Source organism: Globicephala melas, chromosome 13, assembly GCF_963455315.2.
Source record: "Globicephala melas chromosome 13, mGloMel1.2, whole genome shotgun sequence".
In the NCBI taxonomy this organism is placed as follows: Eukaryota; Metazoa; Chordata; class Mammalia; order Artiodactyla; family Delphinidae; genus Globicephala; species Globicephala melas.
In genome coordinates this window covers 48,945,036-48,970,878 of record NC_083326.1, presented here as the reverse complement: position 1 = coordinate 48,970,878, position 25,843 = coordinate 48,945,036, and the positions used below count along the sequence as shown (strand labels likewise).

Sequence of the window (25,843 nt, the reverse complement as noted above, 5' to 3'; positions counted from 1 at the left end):
CAATAACCTACTGAGGAAGTGACAAAAGCTTGAAACAGAATGGTGGCAGCAAGCAACAAGAGTCAGAGACATTCTAGACATATCCTCCCTGAATGAGGTGCAAGGTCACAATCGGCCAAATGGTACAGTGTTGATTACGACAGTTTCTTAAAAGTACTGGCTTTTCCCCAAGCAACTAAATCTACTATGGTTTTCCCCAACTTGCAAAATCTGCACATGTAACTGCGGATGAAGAATTATTCAAAACATTTGTGTGTGGGCTACTGAAAAACTTATGTGTATCTATTTTGGGTGACTAAATCCAGACCTTCCCAATTTGTCCTGTTGACATCTTTAAAATCATTTTCAAGGTCACCTATGCATTCACTCTACAAAGAAAATATTCTAGAACTAAAGACCAGTCATAGAATAATCCACAGTTATAACAGAAAGTTCTTTCATGTGACTTCAGTTTAATAAATCAACACTTACCAAATACCTACCATGTACCTGGTAAAGAAAGGGCTCGTCGCTGAACCAGTTTAGAAAGATTAATGAGATATGGGTGGCGCCCTCCAAATATGCAAAGTGCAATCTAGCGGAAGACGTGCAAGTAAACATATGTTTATACAAAGTGTGGGAATACGTGAAGAAGTCACTCTCAGGGGAACCAGGATAAGTTTCCAGGCAGAGACGACATCTGAGCTGTAATGATGACTAAGAATTTAAGGCAGGAAAAGAGAATATCAGGTGTAAGGGGAAGAGCAACAGTCCCACACCTGAAAGAACAAGGTGTGTGTCTAAGAATATCTGGCATAGCTAGAGAGGAGAGTAGCCAGAGGGAAAAGATGTGGTCGTCAGAGATGAAGCTTAAACGTGGGTCAGATCACAGAGTTTACACTGAATCTGTAGTAATGGAGAGTCTTTGGATGTTTTGCCAGGGAGTGATAAGATCCATTTTACACTTTACAGATAACTCTGACACATCAGTGTCCCATGGCCACTATAACAATTAGCATAACTTGGTGGCTTAAAACAACAAAATTGTAGTCTTTCATAACTCTGGAGGCCAGAACTCCAAAATCAGTTTCAATGAACGAAAACCCAAGCGTTTGCAGGACCACCATCCCTCTGAAGGCTCTAACGAAAGTCCATTCCTTGCCTCTTGCCTCTGGTGGCTTCCAGCTTTCCTGGGCTTGTGGCCACATCACTCTAATCTCTGCCTCCATCCTCACATTGCCTTCTCCTCTGTGGGTCTAATCTCCCTCTACCTTTCTCTTATAAGGATACTTGTGACAGCACTTAGGTCCCACCCAGATAATCCATGATGATCTCACCTCAAATTCCTTAACTTAATCCCATTTGCAAAGATCTTTTTTTCCAAAAAAAGGTTACAGGTTACTGGGATGAGCAGGTGAACGTATCCTTGGGGGACCATTTTTCTGCCCACCGCACCTGACAACATGCGATGTGGAAGATGGGCTGGCAGGGATAATGACCAGAAGTGGGAAGACAAAGTCTGTGGGCTCAAAAGCTGAACTAAGGCCCCGACAGTGAATACTGGGGCAGAAAATAGGAAGAAAAAAGAAGACAACTAGATACTTAGATATGGGGAGGGTGTGAGGAAAGGGGGTAAGAGATGACTTTCACATCTGTAGTTTGCATGGTGGGTAGATGATGATGCCATTAGCCAAGACAGGGCATATACAAGGGGGCAGATCAGGATGACAAGTCCAGTTTCCACTATACGGAGTTTGAGATGCTTTGGGCCAAAGTGAGAATTTTCAGTAAATAGGTGGAAATCCTCAGCACATCATTATCTGCCACAACCAACTGGTCTTCAAGTTCAGTCAACGTAGCCTTTAAAATGTATTCCCCAAATTTTATTCACTCAAATATCTGAACTCCTAACAGGTGCCAAAGTCTATGCAAGTTGCTAGGGATGCAAAGTTCCTTAAGGGACTCACAGTCTGGTTGAGTGGCAGGGCTGACAAAAAAACATAAGCATAGAAAACTTCAACTACAGGAAATGCTATGGGACTATGATGCATGGGGAGCCTACAGCAGGGATTTCATCAAGCCAAGAAAGTCAGCCAGGCTTCCTTGAGGGACAAAGGTCAGGATACGTATTCATTAAAGCAATAAAGGGAGGAACTGAAACTTCCCATTCTCACTTAAGTTGCTTTTATGGAAATTCCTGTCACCTCTCATCTAGGACACTAGGACCTCAAATCAATCTTTACTCCTAAAATACTCATATGCTAATAGAATGTCAACTCCTAAGTAGGGACCATAGCTAGCATAGCTATTCTTATTTTCTTTGAATTTCCAATTCTTAATATAATGCAAGAATATTATAAAAATTCCACAATGTTTACTAAAAAAAAAAAACTTTATAAAATATTCAATACTAATCTGACATCACTCTGTATACTTAATCACGTCTGTCGGCTGCCCACCACTTAACAGGCTAAAATGAAAAATCTTCAGCAGAATCGTATCACAAGACTCATTACAAGCTGGTTCTAAATTACTTTCTTGGCTTCATCCCATCACTATTTCTCAGCATCCAATACGCTCACCCCTGCCTCAGCCATAGTGCATTTTCATGATGTCTTTGAAAACTATTTTTCTCTACCTTTGCATGTGTTTTCTTGTTCCACAAAGCATATCTGACCACCATCTTATCCGTCTGGAGAACTCCTTCCTGACTCTTCACAACACCCCTCAAGCATCACTTATTCTGTGATGCTCTCCCCAACTTTCCCAAGCAGTTAGCTGCCTCTCCTCTGAATTTCCGTAACACTCCTTACGTATGAGTTGGTGACGCTAATTCATTTACTTGTTCAATAAATATGTATTGAGCGCCTCCTTCTCCGTCTGTCTAGCACTAGTGTAGGGGCTGGGATGCATCCATGCACTAAGCAAAATGCCTCTCTCACTGAGGAGCTTATATTCTACTTGTAGAAGATCTACAAATGAATGAACATTATGTGTGAAAGATGCTGTATTTTTTGTTTTTTGTTTTTTGGGTTTTTTAAAGGCAAGAGAAAAAGGATAGAAAATGATACAGTGAAGGTCTTTCTGAGCAGAAAAAGGAAGGAAGTGGGGGAGTAAGCACTGTAGACATTTGGGATTAGAGAGCTCCAGGCAGAGAGAAAGTGAAGGCCTAGAAGAGAACATGCTTGGCAAGTCCAGGAACTTGCATTGAGGCCAGTGATGGAAGGAAGTGAGTGAGGAGGACAGAGCAGATCTCAGAAGGTGGCAGATGGCCAGAACGAGGCCTTCTGGCTTTTATTCCAGCCAGGAAGCAAAGCCATTGGAGGGTTCCATGCAGGGAACTGACATGAACAGATTCACGTTTGGAAACGATCACTCTGAATGCTGTTATTTAAAATATTGCTGGAGACGCGGGTGCAAGCAGAGGGACCAGTCAGAAAGCCCCTGTCAGAAACCAGGTGAGAGATGATGGGGGCCAGGGTGGTGGGAGTGGAATGATGAGAAGTGGTCAGACTCTGCTATATGTTGTAGGTAGAGCTGACGGAATTTGTTGATGGACTGAATGTGAATGTTGATGGACTGAAAGACAGATCCTCCATCTACCAAAGTATGGACCACAGGAGGGGCAGGCTTGTGAGCAGAAATCAAGAATTCTCTTCTGGACATTCTAAGACACCTTGGAGATCTCATTAGATATTTAAGTGAATGTGCCAAGTAGACAGACAGGAGTCTGAAATTCAGGGGGCAAGACTGACTGAGTCTAGAGACGTAAAGTTTTGGACTTAGCAAAATTTGGACAATATTCACAGGCATGGGACCAGATGAGCTCGTGCAAGGCAAGCTGCTCAAGCTTTAATGTCCATATGAAGCCCCTACGGATTTGAAAACATGCAAATTCTTATTCACTAGGTCTGAGTCGGGGCCTGCGGCTCTGCAGTTCCAACAAGCTTCCAGGTGAAGGTGACGCTACTGATCCTGAGACCACACTCTGAGTACAAAGGATCTAAAGGGCGAGTGTAGAAAACAATGCCTGCACCCCAAGACACGCTAACATCTGAAGTCAGAAGGATACAAGACGACAAGCAAAGGGAACTGAGAAGTAAAATCAAAAGAGACTGGCACTCTGGAAAGCAAGTAAAGAAAGTGTTTGGAAGGAAGGAGGAATCAACAACTTTAAGTGCTGGTGAAAGGCCGACAAAGATGCTAACTGAGAGAGGATCACTCAGTTAGGCAGCTGAGTATGGGACGGCGGTGATTTAGTCGAGAGCGGCTGCAGGGGAATCGTGAGAATAAACATAAATAGAGGCTGTTCAAGAAAGAATTCTAGAAGAGGAAAGTGATGTGGATCAAAGGTATCTGTGTAAGATACAGCATTCTGAAAGATAAGATAGCTGATGGGCATCAGGAATAACTGATTACCTGGGAGAAAGAAGGAGCTACATTAATGTCCTGATGTAAGTCAGAGGCACTGGGATCCCAGGCACGTACGGAGGGGCTGGCGTCAGTTAGGGACATAACATTCTTCGATGTAGAGAAGCAGAATATGCCCACACATGTACACAGCCAGGTATGTGAGTGGAAACACGAGGAGTTTCTCAGTGACATAAATAATGTCCTCCGATGGAGCAGGACAGAGGATGAAGGTATTAGAAATTTTAAGTGAGAAAAGTATGAAATAAGCATGTAAAAGGAACTGACAAGGGAAATGAAATAGGACTGCTGGGCAGCAAAAGGGCACCACAGAAATTAAACAGCTGTGGGTCTCAAGCAAGAGCTGCCAGCGTGGCCAGTCACTTGAGCACCGGTGCGGAAGGAGGGGAGGGATGGGCTGGGTGAGCACAGTGCAGGGAGAGAAAGGCAGGGGGGCGATTATATGACAGCCCGCGCCATCTGAGCTGGTAAGGACAGAACAAGGACACGAGCGGAGAGGAACAGTGAAAACATGGAGAAGACACTGTGGTTGGTCAAAGAAATGTTGGGATCAGGGTTTTTAAGAGAATGGGTTGAAAGACAGGAGACAGTGGTTAGATTGTGGGATGTATAAAACTGAGATGACGGCGTAGATATAGTCACTGAGAACGGCAAACTCCGGGGGCTGATCTTGGGAGTGAGTAGCTCTGGTGGGCTGGAGGCCCAAACCCTTTTCACGTCACATTGTGCCCATCTTTCCATGCTCAGCCTCTTCCCCTGGACTGGCTACGAAACCCTGATTCAGGGACTGGATCTTCTTTCCCTTGGTAGTGCCATGCCTGGCAAAGCACTGCACACAGTGGGCACTGGGTAAGTGTGTCTGGTTAAGGACATGCTCTCAACACTAGTACAAAATGCACATGGTTTTACAGTGAATTTTTTTTTTTTTGCGGTACACAGGTCTCTCACTGCTGCAGCCTCTCATTGCGGAGCACAGGCTCCTGATGCGCAGGCTCAGCGGCCACGGCTCATGGGCACAGCCGCTCCGCGCCATGTGGGATCCTCCCGGACCAGGGAACGAACCCGTGTCCCCTGCATCGGCAGGCGGACTCTCAACCACTGCGCCACCAGGGAAACCCTGCTGGATAATTTTTTAATGTTATAAACACAAAACGAGAGTAAGAGCCCCTGGCACTACTTAGATTTTCTCCAGAGTGTTGTACCATACTACATACAGAAGGGGTTTAATAACAGCCATACTCTGTGGTACCCAATTTGCTGCACATCATATCAACCAATGAACTTGTTTTGTACTGGGCAACAGAGGAAATACAAAAGTTAAGACAACAAGGTCTCTGTCCTTAAGGGAAATGCAGGGTTTGGGGGAAGATGAGGAACAAAGACACAAAAAGTTATATAACAAGAAAAAGGGCAAGAGCAAGGTAATATGGCTAATCGTCAAAAATAAAATAAAATAAAAAGACCAGAGAAAAAAGTGCTGGGAATACAGAGGAGGGAGAGATCTCCACATCCTAGGCAGGTCCAGACAAGAGTAAAGACTCACAGAAAAGGCCCAGATAAGAATTGTACAGGTTATTTCAAAACTAAACTGTAGAAGAGGACACCAGGCTCGGAAACATAAAGAACAGAGCGCACAGCCTTTACTAAAAGGTCACGGTGCTCTTCGGCTTTCCTGCCAATACCTCTGATCACGTGGGTCAAATCCTGCGCCTTCTATGTGAACTGTCAGCAGAGATGTCATTTCTTTTCTCAACTATTACCAGTTGTATTTATTGGATTAAACATTATTCCACATGGGTCATAACTTCCTACGCTACTCTCCTCCGGACAAAACCAAAGTCGCTATTTTAACACTTTCCATTCTAAAACCTTTGATTTAAAAAGATGTGAGCATCGACTCTTGCAACTGCTGAGAAATGCTAAAGCTGGCTTCAATTTTGTGACATAACGTTCTACTGGTTTTACCAATCTACACTATTGGATTTGTATGCATTATTCATGCACATTTTAACCAAAATAGCATTAAGAGGAAAACCTAGCAAGAAAGGCTTTCTTGCACAACTGATCTCATCATGTTTCTAAAAAGGAAAATGAACAGACAGTAAGAAAGACAATACATTTTGAAGTTTTAAAATTCAAAAGGCAGGAATTTTAGTGAAACTGCTATCTCAGACCAGTGCTAAAGAATAACAGCCATTAAGTTATTTAACTGGTAATAAAACTGGTAACTGGTAAAATAATGCCTTAGGACATCCATAAAGCCAAGCACCTTTAATTTTCTCCCCCTTAGCTACTTTTTCATCCCCCCCCCCCCGGAGCAAGTCTCATACCTCCAGCTTGATCATAAATTCCTCAAGAACAAATTTTATCTTTTAATTACATCTCATCCCAGCTCACTCCTCTGTCACCCACCCCTCCTCTTCCACATAGCATCCAAAGTGGTGCATGCAGACCACGTGAAATTCGCAAGTGTTACTGCTTCTTTTGTGCTCTTTACTGAAAACCAATATATTTTTAGGGAGGACAGAAATATCAATGACATTTGTTCAACAACCTGCATTCAACAAGCATTTACAGAGCAACTCTGAGTCTATGTTAAGTACCTCAGGAATATAAATAGATAGGGTCTCTACCATCATAAAGAGACAAGCACAATACAACCAAAGGGCTATGAAAGAGGTGTAAACTGAAGGAACACAAAAGGAGAAACCATTAATTCTGCCTGGGGGAGTGAGGAAAGGCTACCCAGGAGAGCTGATGCTTTAGAGATATTCAAGAGCTTTGGTAGAAGAAGGGGGTGGCATCAAGTGAGGGTGAAATGAAAAGGGCAGAACGATGGAAGGAACATGTGGAAGGCGCTGCTTTATTCCTCCCTGAAGTGGTACCTTCTACATATTTCTGTTCTTTATTTGCCAGCTAAATGGAATTTTTCCACAAAACGAGTTAGCCTCTAGTTTCTCATTAAACCTTTTGCTTTAACACGCATGAAGGTTTAGCCGTTTTCCCAGGAAGTGCTCACTCACAGGTAGTAATATCAGAAATCTCACTCGATTTAACTATTTCATCCCTTAAGCACACACACACCATGAGGACAAGATGTGACGCTTCATTAGATGTAGTTCCTTCTAATCAGGTTACACAATGGAATTGAACCAAATTGTGAGGAAGAATGTTTGCTTTATGGAATTTTATGAAATCTTAACTCATTGAGCATACTGGAAAAAAATTAAATAATCGAAAGATCCCATGGGGCTGGAAAAAAATACACTACACTGTAGGCTTATATCAAGTTTTGTCTCACCCACTGTATTAGATTTTCATTGATTCTGCTTATCTGCAAAGAATTTTAAAGGGAAATCAGGAAGTCGCATGGACTTAATTTTAAAGGAAGTAAAACAAGTTGTAACTGACTTTAAAAAAGCAGTTTAAGCATTTTGTGAAAATAACTTAGAAATATTTTAAGAGAAGTATCTTTAAAACCCTTTTTCTCACATCTTTTATTTTATTATTAAAAATTTTTTTTTTTTTGGCAGTACGCAGGCCTCTCACTGCTGTGGCTTCTCCCGTTGCGGAGCACAGGCTCTGGACGCGCAGGCTCAGCGGCCATGGCTCACGGGCCCAGCCGCTCCGCGGCATGTGGGATCCTCCCGGACCGGGGCACGAACGCGCGTCCCCTGCATCGGCAGGCGGACTCTCAACCACTGCGCCACCAAGGAAGCCCTCACATCTTTTAAATACTGATATTAGGATAGGCTTGATTTAATCTATTATTCTGATTCAGCAATTAAAAAAAGCTTTAAATGAAATACAGGTTTGTATACTTGTTTTTGTTCTCTCTTACCTCTGACCCAATAGCCTCTGTCACTGCTGCGTTGTGAGGATGGAGGAGGCCCGGTGTGGCTGGAGCCCAGCGAGTGAACGAACAAGGGACAGGCAAGGTGTGGGTCACGTCAGGAGCCTTGAAGGCCCGCTAGGGAGTCTGGATTTTATTCTAGGTGCAGTGAAGAGCCACTGAAGGATCCTAGGCTGGGGAATGTGATGATGTGATTGTCTACAAAGCATCAGTGTGGGTGGTGTATACGGCGTGAACCTCAATAAGGCAAGGCTGGAAGCACAGTGATCAGTTAAGAGGCTGGACAAGAGCGTGTGCAGCGCAGGTGACGGTACTGCGAGCGAACAATGGGCAGCCCCTTAGTGTGCTAGGCACTGTTTTAAGTACAAATATTTATTAGTTTATTCCTCCCAATAATCCTATGACCTACTTGCAGATGAAGAAATGAGGCACTGTAAAGTGAAATCATTTCGCAACGGGTACAGGAATTGGTAGAGCCATCACTTATCAACAGCCTTCCAGCTTCAGCACCTACACTTTTAACCCGCACCCTGTAGTAACAGAACATATTAATAGGTGGATTCAAAGTAGGTCGCGAAGGTAGAATGGACGGACCCCGGTCTGCGTTTCATGGAGGTGGCACGTGAATGCCATGAATTACTCCCAGGTTTACAGCTTTAGGACAGGAAAGAGGTGCCACTTACTAAAATGAAGCAAACTCCAGGAGGAAGATCAAGAATTCATCTTTTCTTTATCCAGCAAACAGCTCAGTATGTAAGTCTCTCACAAGAGGTTAGGGCTGGAGAAATAAATTTGGGAACTGCGGTAGTCAGAACAATGGCCCCCAGTGACGGCCGACCTAGTCTCTGTGGAACCTGTGGATGTGTTACGTTCCACAGTAAAAGGACTCTGCAGGTGTGACAGAGTTAAGGCCCCTGACATGGGGAGGTTACCCTGGATTATCTGAGTGGGTCCACTGTGATTGCTATGGTCCTTATAAAAGGGAGGAAGGCAGGTCAGAGTCAGAGCGACTGGAAGATGTCAAACTGCTGGCTGTGAAGGTGCAGGATGGGGCCTTGAGCCAAGGAAGGCAGGTGGTCTCTAGAAGCTAGAAAGGCAAGAAGGCAGATTCTCTCCTAGAGCCTCCGGAGGGAACAAAGACCTGCCAACACCTTGACTGCAGGACTTCCGACCTCCAGAGCTCAGAGAATGAATCTGCATTACTTAAGCCACTACATTTGTGGTAATCTGGTATGGCAGCGATAGGAAACTATTACAGGAATTTTAAGTTAGCATTTAAGATAATGTGGTATTGAAAGAGTTAGGTGAGGGAGCTTAAGAGGTACAAACTTCCAGATGCCTAGACTTACGGTGATCATTTTTAAATGTACAGAAATATTGAATAACTATGTTGTGTAACAGGAACTAACGTACTGTTACGGGTCAATTATACTTCAAAAACAAATTTAAAAAACCCACAGAAAAAGATGAGATTTTTGGTTACCAGAGGTGGGGAGTGGGGGGAGGGGGAATGGATGAAGGTAGTCTCAAAAGGTACAAACTTCCAGTTATAAGATAAATAAGTACTAGGGATGTAATGTATAACATGGTAAAGATAATCAACACTGCTGTATGTTGTTATACACGAAAGCTAAGAAAGTTAAACCCTAAGAAGTCTCATCACAAAGAAAAAAACTTTTTCTATTTCTTTGATTTTGTATCTATATGAGATGATGGATATTCACTGAACTTCTTGTGACAATCATTTCACGATGTATGTAAGTCACATCATTATGCTGTATACCTTAAACTTATACAGTGCTGTAAGTCAATTATTTCTCAATAAAATTGGGAGGAAAAAAAAAAAGAAACTGTGGATGAAAGAAGCAATAACTAAACAAAAGTTCTGGAGAAGGCACAAGGAGATGGGTACCAGAACAAATCAGGAGGGAATGGCCTTAATGAAAAGGGGACACTTCTTTTGTAACAGAAGAGAAAGAGGAAAGAGAATGGAGGTTAATGTGTAGACTGTAGTGAGAAGATGAAGTCATTCCCAAATGAAGGCTTTTATGATCTCAGTGAATTACGTGGCTAGGTCATCAGCAGGGCAACACTTCAACCCTGGGCATCTGATTCGTAATTTTAATACAGTTTTACATTGGACCAAATGATTCCCAAGATTTGTAGTAGGAAATAGTAGGAGTGGCCAAAGAAAAGCTACTATGTTCAGGCAAATATAATAGAACTCAGGTGGGTCACTCAGGGCAGGGATGAGTAAACTCAAGGCACCTGTCCTTCTAGCTCCTTATCTCCAGCCACGGTGGAACACACTGACTAAGCTAGGCACTGGACTCAGCCTTGGGATCCTTCTCAACACAGCAACACATCAAGCAGGCAGTACTGACTTCAAACCAATCTGAATTGGCACTTGAGATGAAATTCATTTGCCAATCCTGACCCAGGGACTGTAGTTCTTCTTATCGCTTTCTCCCAGAGGAGACGACTATGGAAATAAATGTGAAAATATGACTGAGAAGTAGAAAGATGACAGTAGCCGCTAAATGTCTATCAGGAAGAGAATAACTAAGAAAACTCTACTAAATCACATCATTGACTTTTATGCAACCTTTAAAAAGAATGAGCTAGAGTTGTAACACTGATGGGAAAGATTTCCAAGATACACTGTTACATGAAAAAGCAGATCTAGAACAATTATACAGCTACTTCCATTCATGATTCTTTAAAAACCCCATACGTACACATGCATATATCCACGCGAATGCTTTAAAAAGGTCTGGAAGAGAATCTATCAAGCTGTTAATAAGAATCTCTGAGGAAGAGTGCACAATTAGGGTAAGGGATGAAGGGAAAATTTCACTGGGTACTATACATACTTTTACATTGAATTATTTATATCAAATACCTTTTTTAAAATAAAAATTAAATTTTTCCTTTGTTTTTAAAAGGACAGCAAAGATGAGCAGCTGAAGTGTCCAGGTTCTTTTACATTCAGACCTCTTTGCATTTAATCCAATAATCTGTCTGGCAGCTTTCCTTTTTGGATGCCCCAGACAGAAGGAATACAGGCAGTAACAGGACTGGACATGGCAGAGAGTAGATGTGAAGAAATGTCAGCAGCCTCAAGTGTCCTTCACCCTCTCCTCCCTCCTCCATCAATCAGGTTAAATGCTTCCTTTACCTCTGCCACTCATTCCACTGCTTTCACATCCGGTCTCTACATTCTCTTCTCAATCTGACTCACTATTTTCACAAACACCACATCTAACTGCTATCATCACAGTCATTACAATCCTTTCTCTAATTATTCCCAAATCTGGCTATTAGAATTAGCTTTTCCGCTTCTTTTGATCATGTCACACTTCTAAAATTAATGTTCCTATGTGCTGTTTATCTTCTGTAAAGAATCTCTTCTCTGTATATCCACCAACATCATTTTCCTTGTCCTGTATCATCACACCATTTTAACTTTCTTAACCTAATCTTCTTTAGTTCTCATTTCTACAGCCTCTCACTGTGCTTCTTTCCCTTTCCTATCATTAATTTGACCCTTTAACTCCATATCCACTGAGGTCTCCTGCTTCCATGGTCAAGTTTTGTGAGACCCATCAATTGTATATGTTCATCTACTTAGATAAGCACTTAATTTCTTCACATAAAAGAATTGTTTTCCATCTCGCTGATCTCCAACCACCCGCTCCCAGGCTTCCTTCCATGACCCTGCCCACATCTACCTCAAAATTCTGAAGGAAGTTCCTAAAAAGTCAAAACTACTTAGCAGTACCTCCTCTCAAAAGTCATTCTCACCTCTCCACACACATCTCCCATTTTTTGAACACGTGGTACCTGTCAGGCACTGTCCCAAACACTACTTACACATGTGAACCCACTTAATCCTGACTCAACCCACTGAAATGGAAACTATAATTATCCCCATTTTAAATATGTGAGAGCTGAGAACCAGGAAGGTCATGGAACTTGCCCACGGTCACACAGCTGACCAGCGTCAGGGGCAGGATTCCAATTCAGGGAATCTGACTCTGGAGTCCCTGCTTGCTGCCAGTATGCTACGTCGCTCTGAGGCCTGTATCTCTGAGGCCAAGTTAAGCTCTTCCTTTTCTCTGTTTCAGCTACACCGAGGTCTCACCTCTCCTTTGGCACACAGCATACCATACTGTAGCCAACTCTTCTTATGTGTGTCCTTCACTCTTCGACCTCTCTGAGAATAGAAACTATCCATCTCTCTACCCTTTAACATATAATAGCACCTTGCACCAGGAGGTATTTAACAGTCATCAAATAAAGGAACAAACCAGATTCACAGCACTCTGGCCCCAGCACAGCATACGCTGTCAACAAAGGCAGACTCAGTGATGACTTTCATTTCAAACTTTTGGGCTTCTGCCTTGATAATGTCACACAAAAAGTAGGTCATCTGGGGAGCTGAAGTGATACATTTCCATCTGTTTATTTCAGGAAACTCAAGGTGACATCCACCCTAAGAAGACATTTAGGTGGTCAACTGTGAATTACCAACAACACAGACGGCAGGGTTCTAGAATTACCTGACAGTGCATCATAGAACTCGTCCTCACTAAGGATGCTGAGAGGTGGGGAGCCTTTAACCAGAGACTGCTCTAATTCATGATGTTCAGTGGCTAGAGTCGCCAGCGCTTCTGACAAAATTTTGTTTTTTTCTTGTTCCTGTTCCAATTTAAAATTCCTCACCTGGAAGAAAACAGATATACAAAAAAGACTTCAGAGTGACAGGAGATATAGACTTACTCAAAAGGTTATGAAAATTATTCACTTCAGATCCACTTCAATTGCAACATCAGGAATGAAAACAGTCGTGCTACATACACATGGATGCATGAGCAAAATTACTAAGCTAGTTCTGTTCTTCCCATGGGGTCTTTTCTCACAACACTGCCAGCTAATGAAAATAGATTAAGAACTAGCAAACAAATTCAGCTCAAATGATCAGGATCCTAGTATAAGGGCATTAGCCAATTTGGAAATCATATAAAATTTTTAATAGAGAATATTTCATTCAACATTAATCATGAAATTAAGAAACCAGTTTTTGAACAAAATAAAGAATTGAAACCATTGTAAATATTAAAATGTGTACCACATCAAAGCATAAGACATAATCCTCCAGTTCACCTCCAAAATAGTTGGTATATCAAATGAGGGGAAACAAAAGGCCAGGTAATGACATTTTAATTGCCATTTTTCAATTACATATTTTGATTCTGGTTCCATATTTTACCTTGAATCTAGTGTGCAAAATAAATAATAGATTACAGAGAAAGCAAAGCCTTAATCCTTTGAAGATACAATCTGTTCTTCCTATCTAATTCAATAGCATCTGAATTTGCGGTTAACTAAAACCATATAAAATGTAAGTAACCTAACTCTCATGTAAAACAGCAGGTACTAGATTTGGTATGAACAGTTTCACCTATCCTCGTTTCAGAACTCTGAAAACCACAACTATTCCGTTATCTCCCTCAACTTCTAGAGCCCATGCGGCGCTTCAGGCAGCAGCCTGAGGAGCTGGTAATCTCAGAAGTTTCCTGGGCCTGCTTCCTCACCTACAAAACTGGGATTCTGCTGCTGTCAAATAATCTAATTGGTGGCTTCAACACAATGGTCTTCAAATTAAATAACAAACAAAAAAACTCTAGCAGCTCAACCTATTTCTCAAATGTAATCTCAACACATAAAACAGATGTTTCAGGAAGCAGAACTGCACAGGATGATGCCAGGTCTGGGTCAGGAGCCTCTTTGACTTTCCCCTCCAGGCCCAAAGCCAGGGGCTGTTCCAACAATTTGAAAGGCACTAGATGGGGTGACCTCTGAAACCTCCTCCTGGTCAAAACATCTGCTCCTGGGTCTTGGAGCTGGCGAATCTCTCACCGCTGCTCCCAGCTGCTCTCTGCTGAACCTCGCCTCCCACTTCCTGGCATCCCTCTCAGTCTCCTCCCCTTGGTCCCAAGGATGCAGCAGCTCCCTCTACGTTCTGACTTCACAGCCATGCGTTAGGTACAACACTCCAAGAATCCCGGATGTGACTTAAAATACAGTTCTACCAAAATGCTAAGTTTGTAACAAAAATAGGGCTAAACCTTCATTATCTTGGGAACAGTTCCAGTCCTCAGGGCATCTTAGTATTTACTATCACTACAGTAACGAGGTTATTCTTATTAGAACTGCAATAATGAAATAAAAATTGCAATAAATGGTAAGCACTGATGAGCAGAAAAGACATGCAAAACAGAAAAAAATTCAATATTTATATAATTATTATTTTTAAGGAATTGCAAATATTCCTATAATCTAAAATTTTATCTCCAAGGAGGAAATAGTTCTACTATGGCTGAAGTCAACCTAGACCAAAAAAAACAAAACAAAACTGTTCTTCCTCCACTTGATATGTTAAAAAACTCACTTACCTATAAACAAGGCCTACAAAATTCACCACAATATCCAAAATGAACCCTTCTTTGAATGGAAAAGATCAGCACTGCTGTAGATTCCAAAAACACCACTGCAGGAAGATCCGAACTCTTTTACACCTGCCCACGCCTCTCCCTTTAGCTTTATTCTTTTTTAGCTGTTCAAGTATCAAAATGCAAATGTGCTGTTGACACTGTACCTTTCCATGTAAGAATCAACTAAATTATGTCTTCTGGTTAACAAATACATAAGTTTCAGTACCTAAATTCATCTCGATTTCAGAAAAGTGGCAAAACAAATGATCGAGGCCCCAAAATATCGAGTTCCCTCAACAAAACCATACACAAAATCCTGAGCCTTTATCCATTTAAAGTAAGCGTCCCTGCAGTTCTGCCACCTTGACATCTGTTCTCACTTGCTCTTCAGAGAAGGAGGGAAAGGGGTGGGAGCAGAAGGGAGAGAAGAAGCTCTACCTACAGTTCTGGTTTTCACCTTGTTTTTATCTGTCAGTTGATCTGAGGGCACTTGTATTAATTTCAAGCATAACAGGATCTTCTGTACTGAAGGTACCTTACCCTCAAACTTCCCACCAAATGGCAATACCTCCCCATCCTGTAAAGTGATGTAGCTGAGAGTAGGTGTGTCACAAAAACTGCACTAGTAAAGCGCTCTCTTGTTGCTTTAAAGAAGCATCTAAGAACATACTTAACTGCAGTGGATGCTTTTTGGTCAATTAAATCAATCAACTGGAACAGTCAACTGGAACAGTGTCATTCCAAATCTATTACAATCTCAGTATTTCAGAAACACTTAGGGGATATCCTGTACTGGAACTACTTAGTTTAGTGTAGAACTACTCATCAAGTGATACAGAGTACAAGTTCTGCATAAGGAGCTTATGGGACGCTACTGCTGTCGAATAATCTAACTGGTGGCTTCAACACAGTGGTCTTCAAATTACAAAACAAACAAACGGAAGAACTCTAGCAGCGTCACCTATTTCTCAATAGGTTCTTAGATAACTTATGCATAAAATCTTCACCTTACTTTTCAAGTCTGTCTCTAAATTCTCATCTGCCAGCTTAGAAGTTATGTTGGAACAGAAACAGTACCTTTATGCAATCCCTCTCTGAAATTCCAGGCACAGTGCTTCACTTTTCTGTGTATCAGCACTTGCACTGATACATGCATATGACTATGGTTTTTTAAATCCTCAAACTATAACTACCCTAGTTTTTATTAAGGGAACAAAGAACTTCCTTCCTTCACAAAATCAGTGAAGCCCAGCACGTGTCTGTAATTACATTAGGCCATTTCTAGCATAGGGTCTGTGAATTCTTCAAACTCACATATAAAATCTATGCCCTCAGCCACTCTGCCACAACAAAAATCAACATATAACCAAGTAAACATAAATGCCAACCTTTTTATTAGGAACAACTTAAGGACTGAACCATCACATATTTAATAGTTACACATTATTAATTATTCTTAATAGACACATTGCTCTGTGTCTGTGGCCCCTTAAGACTAATGCAAATTCAAGCCTTTCCAGTAATCTCCTCGCATCACTTCAACATGACCCCCTTTCATCTTACTCCATTTCATGCTGGTGGGTGAGATGCACGGTGAATACTTCCAAAGTGTTCTTCACTCTGTCAGTGAATGGATGCCAGCAAAAGAATTCAGCATCTTAAAAAGTCTCGCGCTAGCCAGTAAATACACACTGCATCGGCTCTCTCCTTCTATAAAGCACCCTGTTACTTACCTATGTTTCTGAGAGGTTAAATCAGGCAGAGACAATGATGAAATCTGGCAAAGACACACCACTAAGCAGGAGTAAGTGATTAGTATTCAGAGAACACTGTGGCCAATTATCCAATTACAGGTTACGTGACATTCTGGCCCTGATGATCAATCTAGTTAAGCTCTTTCAACTGGCTACACTCTGGTCAGTTCAACAGCATTAGTCTTTCTCCTTTCTTCTTTGTTACTGGATGTGTGGCTATAACAAAGGACATATTGGCTTATGACCAAAATACTACATCTTGAATTTAAAAACATCTAATTTCATTTCTTAGATAAGGAATTGCATTGGCACTTATTTCCGTGGTTAGAGGACCAACAATATGCTGACTTTTCCCTGCTACTGCCACACAGCTGTTGGAAAGTGGTCCTGGTCATTTACAGCTGGTAAGGGCTCTTCTGCTCCTTGAGGACGACAGCACTGCTCTGGGCGGGGCAGCTCTCATGTGAATGCAAGCAGACATTATTCCAGGTTCACAGCCAGGCTGAATCACACTCTCACCCCCAGGGTGCAGGACCATCAAGATCTGATCCCATGTCTCAGGCACGATCAAGTACGGAAACGTATCCTCATGAATGGATAGTATACATTTGCTTTGTTTTACAGATTTACAAAGCACCCTTGCACACATTAACTTTTAGGGTTTCGCCGACTCTAATGCCCTTCTTCTTTGCCATCCCAGCAATGCCTTTTCAACTGTACACATTTCCTTATGTTCCTGAAGCCTTTTCTTTCAGTCCTTCCTCTCACTAAGAAAGACACTTACTTAACTATAAATAAGCCTCAGTGACCAAGCAGATTTGTCTGATAGGAGGAAATGGAGATGAGGTAGGATGTGCAAGGAGGCTGTGGTGGGGAGGGGAACTGCAGAGGGCTTGCAGACCACTATAGGAGTTCTGGCTTTGACTGTGACTGACAAGAGGAGCCACTGCATGGTTCTGAGCAGAGAAGTAACATTATTTGATTTACATTTTAACACAATGTCTTTGACTGAAAGAGACCTGGGGGGAAGGTCAAGCTTAGAATCAAAAAGATCCCTAAGAGGCTACTGCAACAATCCAGGTAAGAGATGGGTAATAGCAATGGAGGTGATGACATGTAGTCAGATTCTGGATGTATTCTGAAGGCTCATCTATGGGACGTGAGAGAAGAATCAAGGATGACTCCATAGTTTTGCCCTGAGCAACTAAAGATAGCGTCATCATTACCCAATGCAGGAAGACTGCAGGACCAGGACAATCAGGAACTCATACATGAGAGTTACCATGAGATGTTCATGCAGATGTCATGTAGACAATTAGATAACCAAATCAGGTCTTCAGGGAAGAGGTCCAGGCTAGAGATGTAACTCTGGGAGTCCTTTGCAAATAGATTATGTTTTAAGCTCTAAGACTAGATAGAATCACTAAGGGAGAAAGTGAGACAGACACAGGAAGAAATCCAAGGACTGAGATTTCCTTCTGATGGGAGAGACGAGAAAGAACCAGCAAAGGAAACAAAAAAAGAGGAGAGAGAAGGAAACTCAGAAGTGTGTGGTATTCTGGAAGCCTAAACGAAGTACTTGAAGGAGGAACGAGTGATTAAACATGTCAAACACTGATGATGGATCAAATGATACGAGAACTAAGAAAAGCCCTCTGGATTTAGTGATGAGGTCAATGGTGACCTTGACAAGGAAAGGCTCAGTGGAGCGTTAAGAGAATGCTGAAGGCAAAGGCATGACGGGAGTGGGTGAGTAGAAATGAGAGAAGGAAACTTGGAAAGGGCAAGTACAGCCTATTCTTTGTGCTAAGAAGGAAAGGAGAAAATTGGGGCAATTGCTGGAAGCGGGTGTGGGGGTCAGTAGGTTTTATTATGAAAGACAACCCAGCATGTCTCTACATCGACGGGAAAGATTCAACAGAGAGGAAGTTAGTGATGTAGGAGTGCAAGGAGAGAACTGCTGGAATGATGTTCTTGAACTTGCAGTGAAAGGATGGGCTCTAATCCACACAGTTGGCCTTCGCTAAGGGCACGGACAGCTCATCCTTAGCTGCAGGAGAAAGAGCAGCATGTACGTGCCCAGATACAGATAGTAGGTATGTGTAACCAAGTTTTCTTCTAGTTGCTCCTTTTGTCTCAGTGCATATAAGAACTAGAAAGAATAGGAAACAGAGGTCTTCAACCTATAGGTCCCGGCATGTGATGTGTAAGAAGCTACCAGTCTCTGTAACATTATACACAGCATTGAAAAGCTTGCCCTGAGATTTCAAATGAGATCATATCCAAGGCCCTCCAAAGCCTCTTTCACACTAATCTGGTCAACCCAACACAAGGCAGCTGTTCCAGAATTTTCCCTTTGCTCATAATAGACTGTGGCTTGCTCCTGGCACCATTAAAAAAAAAAAGCCCCTTTCTTACAGGCACTGCCATCTTCCTCAATCTGGCTCAAGCCAGTAGAAAAGGAAACCCCACTGGGAATTACCTCTATACTTCTCTGTCCCTGCGCTCTGCCTTGGGAATGAAGGTGAGGGTGTTACCTGCTTGCTGACTTACTGACATACTCTAAGTAAAATGACCTCAATGGAGCTTGTTAAACTGCAGTTTCTGCTAATAATCTGTTAAATCAATTACTCCCAGATGTATCTTCAGACATTTTAAGTCAAGGAGGAATTTGGGGGTAACTGCCTATTCCCATATCTAGGACAGAGCCCAATAAACAGTCACTTAAGAAACATGGTAAATAAATGGAGAGTTTAAAAAGCAAGGGCTAGTGATTCTTAGAAGAATCAATATAAACCCAGACTATCTGATAGCTATTTTTGTCAGTCTGATTTAAAAATAACCTCCCACAGAGGGAGGAATTGGGAGACTGGGATTGACACATACACATTATTGATACTATGTATAAAATAGACAACGGATGGGAATGTTCTGTATAGCACAGAGAACTCTACCTAATGCAGTGTGGTAACCTAAATGCGAGGGAAGTCCAAAAGGGAGGGGATATCTGTATGCATATGGCTGACTCATTTTGTTGTGCAGTGGAGGCTAACACAACATTGTAAAGCAACCATACTCCAATAAAAATTAATTTAAAAAAATAAATTAAAATAACCTCCCATAGAAATAAAATCAATGGGAGAATAATGCTACATACAAACAACAATGCGACTAAGTTGCGGTTTTACATTTTTTAAAAAAAGAAGCAGAAAAGAGAAATATGTCTTCTGAAACAAAAGTACCGTTCACTTCCATGGTATGCTACCAGCAGTAGATTCAATACACATGAAGTCCACTCCCTTGCTCAATGGTTCTGGCATTTGAAATAACTTGGTACAAGTAAGATTTCATAATAATTTTCTCTTTCAATTACAAAGCTGAATCAGTTGGCACGGATTGTAACAGTCACGTAAGGAACAACTACAATAAAGTGCAACTTCCATAACTATGTACATTTTACATTCCGGAAGTGAGCACTTACAGAATTATATTCCTAAGAGCACTACTACATCAATGTATAATCTCCAAATTATTCTAGATTATAGTATAATGCATTAAAAATTTCAAAAGGTTTTTAGGTATCACATAAATTACAGAACAGGATGTTAAACTGCCACGTAATAGTATATATTAAACTGTGGCAAACAAATTTCAATATAATGTAAAAAATCAGTGTTGGCTATATGAAAATGGTAAAATTCCAAATCAACCTACTCAATAAAGATTCTGAAATTTTAAAAAGTCTATTCTTTTAATCATGTCTCAAACTCCCAATTAAATAGCTGTTTATGACTGTATTCCCTAAGTGCCTGGAATGGTTGCATATGACATGCTCAATAGTAAGTCTTGAAAAAGAATTTTAAAATGAAGAACATTTGGGTGTATAGTAATAGGAGAGAACAGAGGGGGACTGAAGCAATGCAAAATAACTTTTTTGGTAAAATCTCTTTAACCAGTATTAACAAGTATTTCACAGTTTATCCCAGAACTAATAATTTAAGTGCACGACCCTGAGCAAAAATGTTGCTTAAAATCTCACTATTCTTAACTTTAGTATGAGAGTTCATCTAGCAAAAAAACAGGGCTTAACTTCCTAAGCATTTGTGTAAACAATGGTTCTGCTTACACAGGGCTGTTTCTGTCTATGACTGATAAAGCATATGCATAGCACTTTACATTTTAAAAGGCACTTTTACATACTGTTCATTAAACCTTCCTAACCGCCCTATGAGGAAGGCATATATGTAGGTCATAAAGTTTAAGTAACTTGACAAAGGTTAGGAGAAGAATAAAAAAGTGAAACCAAGATCTTTTAACGCCAAAGCCCACAAGCTTTCCAACCCATGGTGTTGCCAATAACCATTAGACCCTAAACACAGTCGATGGCAATCCACGATCAGTAATTTTAGAAGCAGAGGGTCTCACTGTTTGGGGGAATGGGGTTACTAGACTGATGGACCAGATAAATAAGGGAGGGCAGGCAGTTACCTGGACTACAGCAAAGCACTTGCTAAAACCATCCCTTGGACCCCTGTCAGGAATGGCATCACTGTAAAATGGCAAGATTGTTAGGCAGATTAGGAACTTGGCTGAATCCATGCCCTCCCCAGGAGAAGAGTTTCTTTTCTTTTAAGACCTGTTCTGTTCCAAACTTGGCTTCGAGTTGAGATACTCCACCGTGAAGAGTATACGTGGAGCAGCTACAGGGTTGGTTTGGTTTGGTTTTTAATCAGAATGTCCAGTTTCAGCCCAGACCTACTGCCTCAGGACTTAAAAGAACGAATGTGGTCCATGTACTCTGACTTCTCCCAAGATCTAGTCTCCTCTTCTTCCTTAGTAAGAACCCCAAGTTGTCAGCTGGCTACACTGCCCTCCATCTTTTTTTTTTTAATTTTTATTTTATATTGGAGTATAGTTGATTACCAATGCCCTCCATCTTAAAGACCATTGCTCAGTCTTCCCATCTTAAAGACCATTGCTCAGTCTTCCCATCTTAAAGACCATTGCTCAGTCTTCCCATCTTAAACACCACTGCTCAGTCTTCCCACCTTAAACACCATTGCTCAGTCTTCCCACCTGAAACACCATTGCTCAGTCTTCCCACCTGAAACACCATTGCTCAGTCTTCCCATCTTAGACACCATTGCTCAGCCTTCCCATCTTAAACACCATTGCTCAGTCTTCCCACCTGAAACACCATTGCTCAGTCTTCCCACCTGAAACACCATTGCTCAGTCTTCCCACCTGAAACACCATTGCTCAGTCTTCCCACCTGAAACACCATTGCTCAGTCTTCCCACCTGAAACACCATTGCTCAGTCTTCCCATCTTAGACACCATTGCTCAGTCTTCCCATCTTAGACACCATTGCTCAGTCTTCCCACCTTAAACACCATTGCTCAGTCTTCCCACCTTAAACACCATTGCTCAGTCTTCCCACCTGAAACACCACTGCTCAGTCTTTCTGGCAGCTGTGGCCACATGACTAAGTTCTGCAAGAATGGAAGTGATGTAAGGAATCCACCCGGTCTCCTTAAAGGGCAAGGCACACTCCTATTTTTTGCTGGCTTGCTTGCTTCCTTCCTCCTGACTAGACTTTAGTATTTGGAACAGCCGCCGACACCTGAAACTGCCACACCAGGCCCAGACTGCCTACCTCCCATCTTCTTTAAGGTGAAAAAGAAATTCTCTAACTTAAGCTCATGTTATTTGGCTTTGGGTTTGTTGTTCAATGCTAATACTAACACTAATACATGTGATGCTGTTTCAAAAACTCCACAAATTATTCTAATGTGGCTTCTGGATAAGAATTGCCAATTCAGGAGAATTTCAGTTTAGTTAAATATTTGCTGGGCACGTACTACTATTTCAAGGTACTGCTAGGGATACAAAGTATCAACAGAAGAAGAGATTGGTTAATCCCCGGAGAGTTTATAGTCTAGAAGGAGAAAAAGACAAAAAGACACTTCACATTCCTGCCCAGTACACCTACTTAAAATGCAAACGCATCATTACTTTTAAGCTTTTCAATGGTTCTTTACTTGCTTTCATTTACAGTCTCCAAAGTGGAGTGTGTGTACCCATGAGATATAGGAATATTATAAAGTCTTTTATATTTACTTTTGTAAAAATATTAGACCAAATGTTACATATACAGATATGATATATACAGATTAACAACAACGGTGCCTCCACAGGGTCCACGGGTCACTTGGTCCAGGGTCAAGTGCAGGACGCACAGTAACTTCGGGGAAGAGTGGAGGCTACCACTCAGAGGCTGACAGAAGCAACTGCTTCCAGGGTATCAGGATGCACTGCAGTTCATGAGAGCCTGGTTACGAGGACTTACAGAATGTATCATCTAGTTTCAGTGAATTCACAAAATACACCCATAACGTAAAGAGCACCACAAAGGAAATCCAGATCGAAGATACTAACGATGCTAACAAAGTGAACAAAGGGAATACAGCAAAGGCTTCTACTGCCAGTGGGAGCTCTGTCAGCTACCCTGGTAAAAACAGATCACATATAATCAGATGACAAGAAGCCGGTTCTCCAGAAGACCGTATGAAATATGGATATGGATACAAATACATAGATATATGGATGTGTGCAGGTCACCCTCTATTTATGGGTTATTATTATGCCTTGAGATATAAACTAATGAGCACATGAAGTCATGACATGTGTCTCAACATTTAAAAGCTAAGCATCGAGAGGGTGAAGATAAACTTCCCCAAATTTCTTCAGTGATGTTTAAAGTTACCTGACATTCAGTCCAGAGCTTTACCTTTTCAATTTCTTCACTAAATGTAATCAAATGTTTAGCAACTCCTTTAATGGTTTTTAACAGAAAAGACAAAAAGCTACAAATCACTTGAGGAAATACTTATTCTCAAATTACAAAAAAAAATAGTAGACAGAAAATAGTGTGATGAAAAACTAAGATATATTCCTTTGTCAGAAAATACTGCTGTAAGACAGAAAAAATTGCTGAAGATATGAAAAAACAATTTAGTGTGGGATGTTTGCCGTATAGAAGATTACAGCTGCTTTGAACATGTCTCGGCTAAACCATGTTTGAATAATGAACTATAAGAACTAGTTTTTTTTTTTTTTTAAATGAACCTCTAAGGGAAAAAATGTATCAAAGAAGATATATTCTCAATAATAAATAACTAAATAAAAATTTTTTATGGAAAAACTGTGTATATGTATAAATGCAATGTCCTCATGGAGTATTTATTTTGACCAAAATTTTTTACATAACCCAATTTTAAAATGAGCAAAGAACTTGAACAGACATTTCTCCAAACATATACAAATGGCCAACAAGTATATGAAAAGAGGCTCAACATCTTTAGTCATTAGAAGAATGCAAATCATAACAATGACGTATCACTTTACAGCCACTAGGACAATAAGTGTTGGTGAGGATGGGGAAAAAAAAGAACCCTTGTGCCCTGACGGTGGGAATGTAAAATGCTGCAGATGCTGTGGAAAACAGTTTGGTGGTTCCTCAAAAAAAGCTAAACACAGAATTACCATATGACCCAGAAAAATCACTCTTAGGTATATACCCCAAAAAACTGAAACATGTTCAAACAAATACTTGTACAAAAGTGTTGAAAGTAACACTATTCACAATAGCCAAAAGGTAAAAACAACCTAAACGTCCATAAATGAATGAATGAATAAGATGTGTTGTATATATACAATGGAATACTATTCAGTCATTAAGATAAAGTACTGATAGACGCTACGATGCACACGATGCTGGAAAACATGAGGCTGAAGGAACCAGACACTAAAGCTCACACACGCAATGATTCCAGTTATAATGCCCCAAACAGGCAAATCCACTGCGACAGAACACAGGTTAGTCATTTTTAGGGGCTGGGGGCAGGGGTGGAAATGGGGAGAGACTGCTTAATGGGTACAGGGTTCTTTTGGGGGATGAAAATGTTTTGGAAGTAGATAGAGTGACGGTTACACAACATTGTGAATTACCAAATGCCAATGCACCTTATGCTCAAAACAGTTAATTTTACGTTATATAAACGCTATAATTTTTTTAATTAAAACACAAACTAAAAAAAAAGCCCCCACGAATATGCATTTCCCACATGATCCAGCCATTCTATTTGCTCCTAAGTATTTATTGATACCTAAGAGAAATGAAAGGTTATGTCCACACGAAAACTCCACACAAAAACTGGATACAATCCAAATGTCCATCAACAGGTGAATAAACTGTGGTACAGCCATAAAATGGAGCACTGTTCAGCAATAAAAAAGAATGAACTATTGCTACGAGCAACAACATGGATAAATCTGCAGATCATTATTAAAGAAGCTGAACCTCCTCCACCCCCATAAAAGCATGATTCCATATATGTAAAATTCTAGACAATGTCTACGGAGCACCAATTAGTGACAGAAAGCTGATCAATAGCTGCCTGTGGACGAGGGTGGAAGGAAGAGGAGGAGGTACCACAACAGGCAGGAATAAACCTTTGGAAGTAATAGAAATATTCCTAATCCTGAAAGTGATGATGGGTCTACAACATAAACGTGCATCAAAACTCACTGAACTACATTTTAAATGTGTGCAATCTATTGTCTGTCAATTATAACCTCAATAAAGCTACAGAAAAATGAGAATATTTAGCAATAGTAAGGGCATAGTGAAAAGACCACTCGCTCGCTGACTATGGGAGCCAAAATAATACATTTCTTACTCAAACATATTTTTGAAGAATATGTGTGACAAAGAAAAATGCTCTGATACTACTGAAAACAACAAAGGATATCCAACTGCAATGTCTGCTGTATTTGTGTATTTGCCAATACAAACAAACTAAGACAAACCAAAACCTCCTGCCAGTGGTTGCTGGGCTCTGGTGTTTATATTCTTCCCTATGCTTTATAGAAAATAGCCCTATATTTTATATATATATATATATATATGTGTGTGTGTGTGTGTGTGTGTGTGTGTGTCTTTCATAAATCTCTCATAATTTTACAATTAGCAAAATATCTTTAAATGTGTCTATTTAGGAATTGATGTTTGCAAACTTTTGCATCAGAATCGCAATTGTGAAAAATCTGCATTGCATCAAACTCAAAATGATGCTTACAAGGTACCCTCCTATAGTGCAGCGTGCATGGCTCTCTCAGCCATCTACTATAGGAACCCGATCTGAGATTCTGTAAAGCACGTTCCTGCTGCATCATGGCTGCAAAGCTTCTACCTAAAAATAGCTTTACTCTTATGTAATCACTCACCACAGATTTATATATCTTATGTATCCCTGAAATATATTTCT

At 41.0% G+C, this 25,843-nt stretch overlaps 1 protein-coding gene across 19 annotated transcripts in view; it reads right to left on the bottom strand.

Moving 5' to 3' along the window:
* Positions 1-25,843, bottom strand: part of OSBPL1A (oxysterol binding protein like 1A) — a 237,763-nt gene that overhangs the window by 82,683 nt on the left and 129,237 nt on the right. For 17 of the 19 annotated variants that reach the window (XM_060310976.1, XM_060310977.1, XM_060310974.1 and 14 more), the window contains one exon: positions 12,826-12,988. The exons of 1 other annotated variant lie outside the window; for it this stretch is intronic. In XM_060310976.1, the coding sequence (XP_060166959.1) occupies positions 12,826-12,988 (163 nt within the window). Of the gene's footprint in view, positions 1-12,825; positions 12,989-14,721; positions 14,739-25,843 lie in introns of those variants that run through there. One more of the 19 variants, XM_060310983.2, reaches the window with a different exon arrangement.